General features: G+C 41.0%; 1 protein-coding gene across 1 annotated transcript; it reads right to left on the bottom strand.

Annotated features, from left to right (window-relative positions):
• Window positions 1–2,422: 2,422 nt before the first annotated feature.
• On the bottom strand, window positions 2,423–10,841 carry FAM89A (family with sequence similarity 89 member A). The gene is made up of 2 exons (XM_034765150.1): window positions 10,518–10,841; window positions 2,423–3,581 (listed from the first exon to the last, which is right to left on the bottom strand). Exons 1-2 carry the CDS (start codon window positions 10,755–10,757, stop codon window positions 3,423–3,425), a joined length of 399 nt encoding a protein of 132 aa, XP_034621041.1. The 5' UTR covers window positions 10,758–10,841; the 3' UTR covers window positions 2,423–3,422.
• Window positions 10,842–16,132: the final 5,291 nt, after the last annotated feature.

A 16,132-nucleotide genomic window follows, 5' to 3' on the forward strand; every position in this document is an offset into this window, starting at 1 on the left:
CTATAAATGACCATGCTTTCCAAGTTCAAAAGTCCAATATCCTTCCAATGTAGATAATATATCATAAAGTGGGTGCCATTCCAGGGGAACCTTAAAAACAAGGTCCCGGCTGCTCTGGGTAGACATCAGAGATTGCATGGCACTTTTCAAAAGGTATGGCCAAATTCCTCTCTTCCTGTTATGGTGCAGTGGACTAGCTGGCTACTGACTTCTGCTCCAGCTGTGACTGTGTTTCAGTTGTGTTTAGCTATATACTACTCCAATTTGTAAAACGCTTTTGGATCCTTTAGAATTAAAGGTGCTATAAGACCTAATAGTTTCAAATTTTTGCTAAAGTGAACATTGAGAGACAAGAATACTGTCCAAAAATTCGTTTGTGCTCAAAACTATAGCCCTACGTGGAACAATTTTTAAAAATCCTGCTCCTGTCTCGCCCCGCAATACCCATTCGCACCCGCTCCCACACTGTTTCTTGAATTTTTATCCCACTCCCACTATTATGGCAGTGGGTCCATCTAGTACCCGCAGGATCCCAGTCCCGCTGCAGGGCTCTACTGAAAACTTTTTATGCTTTGAAAGGTATAGAGACCATCTGGGATTTAAAAACCATCATCAAGCCATCATTGGCTCATAAGCCAAATTGCTTCTGTGGAGGAAGTTGCTCTATTAGGGCAAGTAACGCAAAAACACGCCAGAGGGATCTTGCTCACACGCACAGTCCCAATGAAGTCATTAGGACTTCATCCATCAGTAAACTGATTTACACGTGTTTGCAGGATTGGACCCTTAAATGACAAGTAAAAAAAAAAATTTGTCTGTTTTAATTTGAAAATAACTGAACCAGAATACTGGAGCATTCCTATTTAAAATAAATATACATATTCTATTTTCATATAATGTGCTTTCCATTATGACCAGAACATGGCTTATGCTTCAATATATAGGAGGAAAACATTGTTCCTAGAACTGAGAATTTTTGAAATTTAGTACAATGAACTAACATTCATGCAACTTTACATTTTATGCCACACACATTTTTATTTTTTGGAATGGGTCAGGAGAAGAGGGGGATGTAAATAGAATAGGACAAGCTTTTTTAATGCCAATAATATAGCAAGTTGTATCCAAATTATTACATTTAATACATTTGGAAGACTAACCATGGTGAAAAGGGTACAATTGCTGAATATACACACAAACATGAAAATTGTCTAAATACAGAAGTTGTCTTTTTGATTACTAAGTTTGCTATATGAAACTTATAGAACTCCATTCTTTCATTTTTCACTTATGCCTTACTGAGTGAATTAGGTCAGAAATGATTTTCTTTTTAAATGTAAGCACGCTGTAGTACACATTTAAAGAGAAAAATACAAATTACTGCACATGAAATAGCTTTTTCCTATACAGCAGCTCTACTTTTGTTGAGTTTAGATTCCATTACTATCACAGTTTAAAAGGAGAATACACACAAATAGCAACCTAAACTATCTTCACTTATGTCAATGCAACACATTATATAATACTAGCTTTTGCTGACAGTTAAGTAGGGAACTACCTGCAGAATTGGATCTGTGATTCTGGGTGTAAGTTGAATGTGTGCCAGACACATGAACCAAACACCCTTTGAAGAATAAGCCCTTAAGGTCACTCTGTTTTTAAAACAGAAACTGCAGCGAGTTAAGGCATCTCTATACTGACGCAACACAAGACTTAGTTCAGAGGTCAAAAATGTAGCTACAATGTGGGTATTTGTCTTATGAAGGCTCACAGATAAAGCAATTATTGTAGATGTTGTAAGACACTGTATACTGCCCTAAGTGTACAATGTCATTTTCCTTTACAACCAGCCTTCAGCATAGCTAGTGAAGTGTGGTATTACAAGGTAAGCATTTTACAAATCCTAAATTCAGGACAGCTTCTCTAAAAGTGTAATTTGAGATAGCCAAGTAAACACCTTAATAAACCACTGATTTCTGCAGCTTAGTCCTTTCACTGATGGAAACTAGAAAGTTTATAATATATAAGCTACTTAAATTGTCCAAGATGTATTAGTTGTTCTCTACCTTTCTTCTCAAGGCAGTCCAAATTATTAGACTGTATCAAAGTCTGATGTCAGAATTTTACAGCAGTTTTTAAATTTCTAAATTTAAAGGGAATTAGCCATGTTGAAAACTGCCGTTTTACTTAAAAATGGTGCAAAGAGCTGGTTACTCCCAGATACATGTTGAACACATTCAATATTACACACATGCGCACACACACACTTGCACTTTTAAATCATAATAAACTTAGTTTAATGCTTTAAAAAGCTCTGAAAACAAAACAAAAAATATATACTTCAAGCTTAGTTCTAAGCAAATATGGTAGTATCAAAAGTGTTAACACATGCAAACTATACTCCCAATATACTTATTTGTGGTTTTTTTTTTTTTTTTTAAGTTGAAGGTTACCTTCCAGAAACAAAGTTCACCCAGTACAAAATATTGCAGTTTGTCCCAGTATCTTGTATTAAAGGTTTCCTGATACTTCATCTTCATGTGATTGAAAACACTTGCGTAAGAGTTTGGCTTATTACAAGCCACACAGTGGCTGACAGACTGACTGAACCTATGCTTTTACTATTCAATACAGTAAAAGCTGAGTAAACCATTTTGAAACAGATGTTAGCAGTCACAGAACTATGTTTATGCAAGACAGCTCTAGAAGTAAATGTAAAAGTTATTGCCCCTTGGTAGCACTAAGAAAGTAAATTAGATCAGCAGGAAAAAAAGGGTACTGATAACATTCACTAGCATACATGTAGCTTTTGGGCTAGGAAGAAAAGAACATGGCAAAATATGGTTTTATGTAGAGAGGGTGAAAGATAAATATCTGAGAAATTGTGTAAACAATCCACCCAGTGCAGAACTGGAGTTAAGTGACATGGCTGATAAGAGCAGACTAGCTTAGTACAGCTTGGAATGTGTGTATCAAATCATTTCTTCAAACAGTATTTATCTGTACTGTTGACAAACGCATACCATCCATAGTTACTCACACCACAATTATGAAAGAGTTATTAGAATACTCAGGATGTTATCACCCTCTTGTTTGATCAAAATTATAGCTGTAAGTTACTTGCCAAAAATCAGTAGGTTGGAAACACCCAGCCTGCAAATTAAAAATGATACCACCTGTCAAACATGTTGGAGGACTCCTCAAAACACGTAGCACATCACTTTCCAGAAGTAGCTTATGCATGTGTAACTTGTATTGACAGTCTGCCAGAAATAAATGAGTTTAACAACAGGTAAGGTAGCGGGGGTGTACCCCCCAAGAAGAGATGTCTAGATAGATTCCAACCTCCAATCTTTCTTGGAAATGGGAGTTACACAGAGTGAAAGACTGATCCATGCACTTTTGTCCCTGCTGTGTTGTTCCTAGAAATAGTCCTCCTCTTCATCAAAAAAGCCATTTTCCAAAGCATATGTGCAGTCTGCACTAGATACAGCTTGGCATGCTCCTTTGTATTCTTGTATTGATTCATAAAGAGAGTACAGTTGACATAGCAATGACATATCCAGCTGCCGAAGGCCAACCTGATGGGGGGAAAAAAATAAAGACATGTTGAAATTTCAAATGTGATTTGATTGCAATATGGTGGCATTTGCACACTTTTCCCCACAACTACTCAGGTTCAGAGGATGAGTTGTGTGTCACCTTGAACAATTATGCAATATGGCAGCTTAATGAATTTACTAAGGAAGGCCATATCCACCCCACCGAACAAGCCAGATGAAAGAGCTGTGGAGAAAGCTGTGTTCCATGGTATAAAATGTGACAAAGCATTCCTTGTGATTCAGTCATGTTACCATGCCCTGTTAACTGGGCAAAAAGCTGTGCAACCCTAGACAGGTGTGCTGCAATGTAAGAGAACTCAAACACTTTGTACGCCCTGTGATGCTCAAGATAGATTTACAGGTGTGACCACATCTGTCCCATTTACTCATCTTCCTTACAAAGACTGTGATGCTATTCTGTTTCAGAAATTCAGGACCAATGAGGTTAGAGTGTAACTAAACCGTTATCAAATCTGTATAACCCAGGGAGTATAAAAATCAAGCTACTGAGTGCCCGCATCAAAACATTCTAGAAATTTGCAGGACTGGAAGCCATGGTGTATACCTTTATCCCCCTGCTCAGGAGACTGTAGTTATTAACTGCCTTCAAGTAGCCTGCTGGACTGTGTTACATTGATTTGTTTGCCCTGACAGAGGGCTACAGCATAATTCAGCTGCCTCACGTGCCAACTTCTCAGAAAGAGTCCAGGACTAAGGGTAAAATTTTCAAAAGCATTTAAGCGGTTTAGGAGTTGAAGTCCCATTTTAAACAAGTGATTTATGTACTTTTGAAAATTTTACCCTAGACAACCTGGACAGATTAGATTTGAACAGTGGGAGGAGCTGACCTTTCCCCATGTAGCTAGGGCACCAGAATTACATGAATTAAAGTTACCATGTATCGGTGTGTGGGCAAGCATACACATGCCCGTCAGGTACAAACCAGGCAGAGACCAGAGGGGAAAAAAAAACAGAGCTTGCCATTTAATATGAAAGAATTTCCTCACTCTGGCACTGAAGTGCCAATATACCTTTAAGAGTATTCAGCTGACCAAAGGAAATGCTCAAACCAAACATCTCCTTTATTTGCGATATGTTAAAAATGCCACACAGCTAAAATGTAAGTGAACTGCCATACCTACCAATTTCTGAAAACAAAAATTAGGTTGACACATAGTGCCTAATGAGGGTTAGTCCCAGGGAAGAAATTTACCATAACTAATAATTGGAGAAAGGGAAAAGATATTTATTATTTTTATTATTTGTATTGTGGTAGTACATAGAGGCCTAAATCAGAAATCAAGACCCCACTATGCTAAGTACTGTACACTAAACAAAAAGACAGTGCCTGCCCCAGAGATCTTACGATTTAAATACCTGAAGAGAGGACGGGTAGATACAACACATGGGTAAACAAGATAAAAGCAAGACACGATTAGCTCTTTGTTTGGGGTCCTCCATTTCTGAGGTGAAGGAAGGGATAAAATAATGTCCCACAAACAGCTTCCCTCTAATTAAATAAAGCTGGACATTGGTTCTCAAGTTAGATGTCACTAGACCACTGCCACAACTCCCTCATAACCTTCACATCTGTTGTTTTTCTTCCCTATCTTCATTATTTCCTCTGGCTGCTGCCCCCCCCCCCCCTCCTTTCCCCAGTGTTGTCCATGTGCTGCTACCCCAGCACCAAACGGAGGGGAGGGATAGCTCAGTGGTTTGAGCATTGGCCTGCTAAACCCAGGGTTGTGAATTCAATCCTTGAGGAGGCTACCTAGACAGCTGGGACAAAATCAGTACTTGGTCCTGCTAGTGAAGGCAGGGGGCTGGACTTGATGACCTTTCAGGGTCCCTTCCAGCTCTATGAGATAATAATAAATGGAGATATACCTAACTTTTCTCCCATCAAAAAGTGAAGCAGGATCAGGAGCACATCATTTTCTCTCAGCCCTGGCAAAGCAGCACGATATTGCAAAAGCAGCAGCACTAATGCAACTCCCCTCCAGGGAATGAACATGACTGAGAAAAGAAGAGTGGGATACCTGTGGCTGAATTAAACCCCTACTCTGCTCAAATCACAGTATAAGATCTTATTCAACCTTGCAAGGCTAATGTATATTTAGAAGACCAGGCAAAGTCTACATCCTTAAGATGGCAACTAGCAATCAAAACAAATAACTCACCCCAAGCAAGAATGCAAGCAGAATGTTCTGAGGCTACTACATGTACATACACAGAGGAAAGGTTAGGCAATCTTACATCAGAGGTGAATAGTATCTACAAGTATTTGAAGGGCATCAACATTAAGGTTAAGAATTGTTCAGGGAAGAATAATTAGAAGTAGTGAGTTGAAGTTGAACAACAAAACCTTTAGGCTGGAGAACAGAAAAAGATTCTAGACAATCAGGTCTATGTCTTATTGGAAGTAATGGAGTTCTTACCAATGGAATGAGAGTTTCAGCTAAACAGGCTTGGGAACATTCTGTGAAGACAAATTCTGCACTAGCTGGGAAATGGACTAGAATAGACATTCTAATAATTATTTTTCACTGCCTTTGTTCAACAAGATAAAGGCAGATTTAATTTTAATGTAGTACAATCTGATATAATCACTATTTTATTTTCAAGTTATGGCTCAAACCTAGACACTCAGCACCTTTCATGTTCAGTCAAACCTGTGCACAGAGACAAGGCCAGGATGTAGTCCATGATTTTGTGCTATATTTTCTAGAACCACTATAGACAGAGAGAACTTCTTAAACACAAAGGGCTAATATGTCTTTACTAATATGTACTAACAATTGTTAATATCTTGTTTTTCTGTATTTGTTCCATATCTCAGACAAAGTAAACAGATCTATCAAGAAAGATAAAAACACAGTCTCTGGCTCTTGGCATGTTGCTAATGAGACCACTGATTCTGCATTTCTTCAGACTTTTGCTAACACATGCTGATCCTGTATGGTGAAAAAGTTTGCTCACTCAAAGTGTACTATGCCTTTTGTGGTGTATACTGAACAAGTCATCACTGTACCTACTCTTTACTCAAATGACATTTCAGAGAGGGTCCTGTCCCGTCCCCCCCCCCCCCCAAAAAAAAAAAAAAAACGTACTCCTTTCTAAATCTACCATTGTCCCCTTCAAAATCCATGCAGAGAACTTCATTTGAGTATGGAGGGAAGATTGCTGGTACATATTTTTTCCCCATGTTGACATTAGAATCTTACCACAAGCCCTTTTCTACTGCCTAAGCATCAAAAACATGCTCAATATTATTTTAATTTAGTATAATGTAAAAAAATTAAGTTTGTAGTTTATTAGTTATATTATAGTATTACCTATCCCACAGAAAATAGGTGACTATTACTAAAATGTTAACCTGTCTGGTCATTCAATGACAGACCTGCGGGTGGCTATATTACAACAGAAAAACTTCAAAAACAGACTCCAACGAGAGACTGCTGAGCTAGAATTGATACGCAAACTAAACACAATCAACTCAGGATTGAATAAGGACTGGGAATGGCTGAGCCATTACAAACATTGAATCTATCTCCCCTTGTAAGTATTCTCACACTTCTTATCAAACTGTCTGTACTGGGCTAGCTTGATTATCACTTCAAAAGTTTTTTTTCTCTTACTTAATTGGCCTCTCAGAGTTGGTAAGACAACTCCCACCTGTTTATGCTCTCTGTATGTGTGTATATATATCTCCTCAATATTTATTCCACTCTGTATGCATCCGAAGAAGTGGGCTGTAGTCCACGAAAGCTTATGCTCTAATAAATTTGTTAGTCTCTAACGTGCCACGAGTACTCCTGTTCTTTTTACGGATACAGACTATCACGGCTGCTACTCTGAAAAGAGACTCCTGAATTTGTCAACAACTGCACCTCAACTGGAGATATGTTCCAGTGGGTAAAATATTTACTCCTCAAAAGATTTAATTAACCAGATTATCACTAAGGATATTCTAGCTATAGCAACAAAGAGATATTCTAATTTAAGCCATTTGATGTGCATGTCTCACTTGATTTTCCATCCAAAGACATTCAAATTTCTAACACTTTCTGAAATCAGGGATTATAAATACTATGAAAACTGCGAATTTTTTCCTGCTGCCCTTTAGAATATTGCTGAAACAGTGTTTGCAGTCCATGGAGATACAATGAATCTGACAACCACCTAAAAATGATTGCTCTATGTCAATACAAATTGATATCTCCAACATGAAATTCAAGACACTAATAAAACTGTCTAGTTGTTGAAACACTTTTGTTGTGACAGAATAAGATTTTAGCATTTAAAATGTCTTCTTAGTATACTGAGGGAGGAGCATTCTACAGGCTGGCAGCAACACCTTATCAGACAAAACGAACATCACTGATTGTAGGATAAGTATAAAATTAAAGAATTCGAGTTAGCTTAAGTTTGGTTAAGAAAATAACATATTTGCTTTATAGTCTGTGGCTAGTAGGGAGAAGGCCCAAATCAGCAAGTAAAAGAAGGCCATGAGAATAATAAGTAGTATTACTTGTAGTGTAGAAAGGATGTATGATTCCAAAATAACTAAAGAGCTGCAGTAACAAATTGGCCTGCTAAACCCAGGGTTGTGAGTTCAATCCTTGAGGGGGGGCCCATTTAGGGACCTGGGGCAAAAATCTGTCTGGGGATTGGTCCTGCTTTGATCAGGGGGTTGGACTAGATGACCTCCTTCCAACCCTAAGAGTCTAAAAGAAAAACTGTTTTAAAAGAAACAAGCTCAAATCCTCCCACTATTCTGCTGGTAAACAAGGAATGGGGGGGGGGGGAGACGATAAGAAAGGAAAGGCCTTGGGAAGAAAGGAAGCTGTAAACCTTTTTTGGATTAAGACAGGAAATAAGGGTGAATTGTCTCAAATTAGTTTTTAGCTGAAGTCAGTAATTTAGCAATGACATCACTTGTTTGTCAAAAGGTATAAACTCTTAAAGGATTCATTGCCAATTCTTGCCTGACCACATTAGAGCTGACCAATATGGGTCTAAGCACCCCTGGGTTTAGCCCATTTGTATCTTGATCAAATGCTTATAAGTGGTTTGTTACTGTTTGGATGTAGTAAATTGCTTATTAGTTAGGCTTTTTAGGCATGTTTAGAGCAATTATATAAATACTATTTGGCCTTTGGATTTAATAAAAGGAATTTATGGTTAAGTTTATGTTTGGTGATTTCCCCCATCAATAAATATTAATAATTCTAACACTGATGCAACTGTTTAAACCAATGATCAGTCATGGATTTTTGCCCTATCTACAGCCCTTTGCAAAGCAGCAAGAGCCCATAACACTCCATTCTCAGAGAAGAAAGTCATATTAAGAATATGTCTACTCAGCATTGGGAGCATGCTTCCCAGCTCCAGTAGACAGATGTGTGCTAACTACACTAAAAATAGCAGCATAGCCAGGGTAGCATGAATGGGGCTCAGCCTAGCCACCTGAGTACAAATCCACCCAGACTCTCCAGGGAACATACTCAGGCAGCTAGCCTACGCCGTCACCCATACCACCCCCAGCAATGCTGCTACTGTTAGCAAGGCAGCTTGAGCAGAGTTAATACACCTCTATCTGCTACATAAACAGATTTCCTCTTACTGAAACAGCACAAGAAACTTTTATCATTCGAATACTCAGACACTCTTTTTTTTTTTTTTGGCAGCCTTGATCATTATTAAGCATTTTCAAAAATACTTGACTGGAGGAGAAAAAAATTCCAGCAAAAGTGTTTCCTAAATCAACTTTAAGCACAGGGGAAAAAAAAAAGGTATTTTAAAAACAAATATTTTCAATAGAGCAGAAGGAAGAAGGAGAGGGGCACGGAAAGGGACCTAAACTGGAAAAAAAAGACTAAACTAAGGGTACATTTTGAAAGTGTATTTTAGCTGTGGCTAAAGAAAGCCTGATAATTTCTCTGGCGTGGTGGGTCATTTTCGTTAAGACAAAAGTATATTAATCCTTATTGTGATGCACCACAAAAAGCATACTTTCCTCACAATCCCTTGGTCTGTCCTACGGATGGAGATGTTAAATATTTACAGCCTTAATTTATCCCACAAAGTAACTATTATAGGAGTTCATAACTTTTTTTAGTATTATTATGACTCTGTAAAAACTACTTAAGTTGCTTGATTTACACTGTATTTACGCTAGTTAGAGAGCACCCAGGGTAATATTTTCAAAAGACTATCCGTGATTTAGGAGCTGACCTCTCATTTTCAAAACTGATTCGGGTACTTTAGCCACCACAAGCCTTAAAAGCTTAAGCTGCCTGGAGCCTGTTGAACAGCCCCCCTGTAATTCCTGTTTTCATGCAATGGCTTTTTAAAAACAATCTGGGTGGGGGGCGCGAGGATGACTCTGGACGTGGCCGCCACTCAGCACGCACAGGGTCTGATCCAACTACAGTTGTTCTTGCCAGGGGTGCTGGAACTTGTATTGGGGGAGAAGGGGTGCTCAGAGCCATCCAACCAAACTGTAAACCCCGGCTATGATGGAAACCACTTCAAGCCGGGAGTAGGGCAACAGTCCCAGCTCCAAAATCTCATGCCCAAACCTTCCCCCCAGTGCGATCCTCTGACCAGGCGCCCCCCATCCCTCGCCGGTGGGGCCCGATCCACTGCCTCCTTCATGCAAACAAACTCCAGCCCCACCCCAGCACGGCCGCGGCTACACCAGCGGGGCGCCTCACTCCCAGTTCCGTGTGTGGCGCTTTCTAGCCCGGCGGGGCTTGGGTTCCTCGCCAGCGGGCCGGCTCCAGCCGGGGCGGCAGCTGCGTGGGGCGCTGGGTGTCGGGGCAGCGCCGCGCTGCCAACTCCCCCGGGGGCGCCCGCGGCTCTGCGGTGGGGGACAAGCCCCCGCAGCCCTTACTCGCCCCCCTCACTCACCATCTCTTTGCGGAGCAGGGCCAGCGCCGCGTCCAGGTTGGGCGGCCGGGGAGAGCCTCGGCCGACGCTGCTCGACCGCCCCCGGCTCAACTCGTCCTGGATGCGTGATTTCTGCGCATAGAGCCGCTCCAGGTCCCGCCAGCGCCCGCCGCCGCCGCCCGAGGAGGAGTTTAGCAGCCCGCTCAGGCTCTTGGGCAGCGGCGGCAGCCCCGGCCCCCCGCCACTCTCCGGCCCGCTCATGCTGCTGCTGCAGTCGTCGAGAGCGCCAGCCGCTGAGAATGAGCCGCCTCCCCCTTCGGTTCCGAGCGGCTCCCAGTCCCAGCGCTGGAGCCCGCCCCTGCGGCCCGGCTCCGCCTCCGCGCTGGAGCGGAGAGTCAGATGGACAGAGGCGGGGTTGTAGGGGGCGGGGTCCCTGTGACCAGAGGGAAAAGGGGGCGGGGATAATCAGGGGAACCGAGGGAGAAGGGGGCTGGGGACAGTAGGGATGGGAGGAAGCTCCGCCCGGTAGCAAGTTCAGCAGCCGGGCAGTTAGCAGCGCCGGGCACCCCTCCCTTTTCCTGCACAGGATGCCAGCACAATGCGCGCGTTTGCTGCACTGCCATTGAAAGGCCTCCGTGGGCCTAGCCTCGGCTACCTGAGAGCTCAGTTCTCCCTGGACAGCGATTCCTTCCCACCCAGCTCTACTCCACTGGGACTGTGCAGCTTCCCAGCGATGAGGAGGCCCCAGAGTGCACCGGTAAGGGACAGACCCCAGGAGAGCTGGGCTTAGAGTGACCAGACATCCCAATAATATTCGGACAAAGCCAATAGGGACATTGTCTTACATGTGCAACTATCCCTCTCCATTCCCCCTGAAAAAACAACGTGTCCTAATTTTTCACACTTGTTATCTGAGTCACCCTACTCTGGGCCTTATTCCAGCAATGATAAGAATGACCTGGCACCTCACTGTATTTAGGACTGAATGCAAAACTCATCTCTTTAACTTAGCTTTTCTACAATAGGCTCTTCTTTCATTCACACCCATACTGACACACAAGACATGCACAAGTCTATAAATTAATCAAACGGTTTCCCCTATAGGTGGGAGAATAGTAAGACTGCTTTTGTGATTTTTTTTTTTAAATCCTTGTGAGACCTCAGCTAAAAAGGCAATGGAGCCTTTGTAAAGATCTAGATATACATAGTTGGGGGTATTTGTGTGTTTGAATGGGGAGAAAGTGATCTTGGTATGTGTAAGTGAGAAGAAGTGTAGGGTACAAGAGCAGAACGGAGTGTGTGAGATAGAAGAAGGGAGTCTGAGTGTGTATAAGGGAGATGGGGCATAGAGTGAAGACAGCAAAAGGGATGTAGAAATGAAAATCAGCTGCCTGTTTTGCTTGTATAAGAACAGCCATATTGGGTCAGACCAAAGGACCATCTAGCCCAGTATTCTATCTTCTGGCCGTGGCCAATGCCAGGTGCTTCAGAGGGAATGAACAGAATAGGTAATCATCAAGCGATCCATCCCGTCACCTATTCCTAGCTTCTGGCAAACAGAAGCTAGGGACACCATCCCTGCCCATCCTGGCTAATAACCATTGGTGGACCTATCCTCCATGAATTTCTCTAGTTCTTTTTTTGAACGCTGTTATAGTCTTGGCCTTAATAACATCCCCTGGAAATGAGTTCCACAGGTTGACTGTGTTGTGTGAAGAAATACTTCTTTTGTTTGTTTCAGATCTGCTGCCTATTAATTTCATTTGGTGACCCCCTAGTTCTTGTGTTATGAGAGAAAGTAAATAACACTTCCTTATTTACTTTCACCAGTAAATTTTATAGACCTCTATTATACCTCCCCCCTTAGTCATCTCTTTTCCAAGCTGAAAAGTCCTAGTCTTATTAATCTCTCTCCTCATATAGAAGTTGTTCCACACCCCTAATCATTTTTGTTGCCCTTTTCTGTACCTTTACCAATTCCAATATATCTTTTTTGAGATGGGGCAACCACATCTGCATGCAGTATTCAATATGTAGGCATACCATGGATTTATATAGAGGCAATATATTTTCGGTCTTAGGTTTGGATGAGGTTTTGGTTGTCTCAGGCAGCCTGAGAATAGGATTTTTTTCTAGCCTGGGGGTTGTTCTTAAGAACAAAATAGATTATGGACAGGCATGGCTAGTATCATCAAATATTTTACATCCTTGGTCAAGTGAAGTGACAACAAACACAAGAGACTATTAAAAGCTATACAAGTCTCAAGAACTGAGAAAGAGAATGGCCAAGTTCTGCCTCTTTGAAAATGCGTAGCATTATCTTGTTTATCTGATCTGTAAGTCTGTATAGCTGCCATGCATCTCACTTAAAAGAAAATTCCCTTTTCCAGTTGGAATGTCACAAAATATATCAACATATCCAATGGCAAAATTTGATATTCTTATCCAATGTTTTATTTGTAGGGATTGAAACTAGAGAAAACCCAAAACACTTAATACCTTCCTAGCCAAAGAATGTATATCTGCTCTGTTCTGTATATCTTCCTGGGATATCCTTGCCCATTTGTTGCATATATTGTGACCACTATTTACCTCAGTCTTCAGCTTGGAGGTTTTTGTGTGGATTCCTCTCTCACAGACATCACTGATTTTAATCCATCATTTAGGTACTCCATAAAAAAGTGCTACCACAAAAAGCCTGTTAAACCTGTATACTTCTATCCTGGGTAGCAAAATTTTAGGAGTGAGAGTTACTCATCAGAATTTGCTGCCTGTTGTTATGCCAGGAATGAGAACTAGTGATGGTAGCAAATTGTGACAAGTTAATGACATCTATCAGATTTATTACCAGGACCACAGGCTCTTATTTTCTCCAAACAGCAACAAAATAAAAACATGAACTAACTATAATTTTTCCTCATTCTTTAAGTCTGTACACGCACACACACATATTCACTCACTCCCTATATATCTTGGATCTCCATGGTCACTGTCACTCCCTAGAAAAGCCAGAACTTTGAAGTTCTTCTTTTGATACTCGTTCAGCTAAGCAACAGAGCTGAGAGACTGAAAAATAAAAATCAAGGAAGGGTACAAAACTGGAGTTGTCAGAACATATTGCCACTGCAGATCCAGACTCTTGGGAGCGTACAGTTTAGTGGTACAATCCTCAGAACCACTTAGAAGACATTGGGACTGCATGTGTACTATTTTGTACCTGTTCATTTGGTGCAAGGTTATATAATAGATTATTGCACCACCAGCTCTCAATGTCTTTCCGCCAATTGACAGAAATGAAATCACTACATATGTAGATGGACACATAAGAAACATATGGATGAACCACTTCACCATTCACTAAAGTGCAGCCACCTATACTATAGAACTCTGCAGCTGTTTAAGAGCACACAATACCACTGCACAACAGTGTAGAACAGGCAGGGTAATATGTTACCAATAACATTTGAGTTCTGCATCCTAAGGGCACTTCATATCTTATGCATCAGGGTGTAAGCTAATTAGCTAGGGAGTCAAGGAATTTCTTTCCTCCCCGAATATGCATTGTGTAATTGGCTGGGTACTTTACTAAGGGGCTCTGCACCTTCTGTGGCATCAAGTCTGGTAGGCTATAGCCAGAGACAGAATACTGGACTTGATGGACCTACTCCAGATTCTGGTATGGTGGATTCTCTATAACACGGTAGCTCATTGTAAACATGCAGAGAAATTTAAGGAGACAGAATGTACTTTACAAAATTGGCATCTGTCCAGGACATCAGTGCTATTATTACTACACCTGCAAAAGTTACTTTATGATCTAGAATGACACAGATGGTTAGGACCTTGCTCCTATGTCTCATTTGCAAACTTTCAGTATTACAGTAGGCCCCCCCTGCATACCATGCTATGACATTGGTTCAGCAGGAAGGTTGCCATCTGCTGAATCACCAACATCACTCACAGTAGCAATCGTGAATTGTCTTTCAGTGTTTCCTGTTCAAGAACTGACCAAATCATATCCTTCTTAGTGTGTGAGTTAAGCCTCTAAGTGACTTCCCATTTTCCTCGGATGAAAGGTGGCATGAACTTCACCCAGCTTTCTTTCTGACTCATATGGCTTTTACATGGTTTAAATATCATTGCTGTCTTTGACAATAGTTTCATTAAACCAATTTAATATGGAATTTTTTACCAACCTCTGTTTTGTATCTATGTGCTTCTTCGGAGATCAGTTATAAGGGATTATAATGCAGATCATAGCGAAGAAGAATTATCCTTTCCATCTGTCATGATGCAACTTCAATCCTAACTAATTGTGAAAGATAAAATAGTGTGTGATGATTCTTGGGGTACCCAAGAGTCACCTTGTTACTCCCTGCCTCTAATGAGAGAATGTCTTGCCTGTGGTAACTGAGTGTTAGCTCCCTAACACCACCAGCCTTTCAGCCACTCAAACACTCTCCTTTGGGCTATGCCAGCCCTGTCTTTGCCTTGGAGGTTAACAGAAGGTACACCCAATTCCCTAAGTCCCTTGAAGTGTTCCCGTGATATCCAGTCCCTCCCACTGGCAACTCACAGAAACCTCAGATCCTCTGCACCCAAAGGAGCTGTGTGTATCCCAGTTTACCAGTTTTTACTTTAAGACTCCACGCCACAGCACTTATGAGCACTTATAATAAAACAAAAGAATGTTTAAGAAAGAATAGTGGGTCCACTAGAAGCAAGAGAGAATCATTGATAGAAACAATGATTACAATGTTACCCACGATTTTCAGAACCCAAAGCAGTCATAACTTAACTGTTTCATTCCAGGCGGTGTCAGGTATAAACCAATGGGAACACAGTACTTATGGCTGATGACAGATTGATGCAAGTAAGCATGCTCTTATCTAAAACTACAGTTTATTAGATTTGAGCACAGACAGGCATAAGCTCTATAGGTTTAGAACATCCCAAACAGTTACCTAGAATCTGAGATGGTATTGAATAATTAGCAGCAGGTCAGCGATGGCTGATTGCTTCCCCGCCAGGTAGTATGGTGTCAGGAAACAGTCTGTCAGGATAGCATTAGAGAACTGCTCCAAAGTAAACTCTATTATCTAGTCTTTTATAACTATTTTTTACAAAACACATAACTCATAGGGACCCCTACTGGGTCATCACTTCTCCTAACTTCAATCAACTACTTTGGAACCTCTTCTGAATAGTCTCATTTTATCAAAGTTAGCTTAGCATAATTATTTTTTTCAACATGTCTGATCATACATCATATCTCAATTGCAATTTATTGAGATGTAGAGGCTCAACTTCTTCTTCAACATCCTGCACTTATATCATTACTTCTATTTATTTAACAAAAAATATTTACACTGACTTACAGTACAGGTTCATATCAATTGTGAAGTTTGTCTGTTGACTTTTCAGGCTCTAAATGGCTCTGCTCATGCAAAGTTAATTTCTCTAACCTATTATTTTAAGTCTAAATTAGCTGTTTATCTACTCTGACGCAGTTGTAACATGGGAATAATGGAAGCTGGAGTCTTCTGCAATTATGCCTCTCTGTTATGGATGTACTTCCTTTCATTATATAACACACTCAGGGCTAGATCCACAAACGGACTTAGGTGCCCAACTGC

The sequence above is a fragment of the Trachemys scripta genome, chromosome 3 (genome assembly GCF_013100865.1).
Source record: "Trachemys scripta elegans isolate TJP31775 chromosome 3, CAS_Tse_1.0, whole genome shotgun sequence".
Lineage (NCBI taxonomy): Eukaryota > Metazoa > Chordata > Testudines > Emydidae > Trachemys > Trachemys scripta.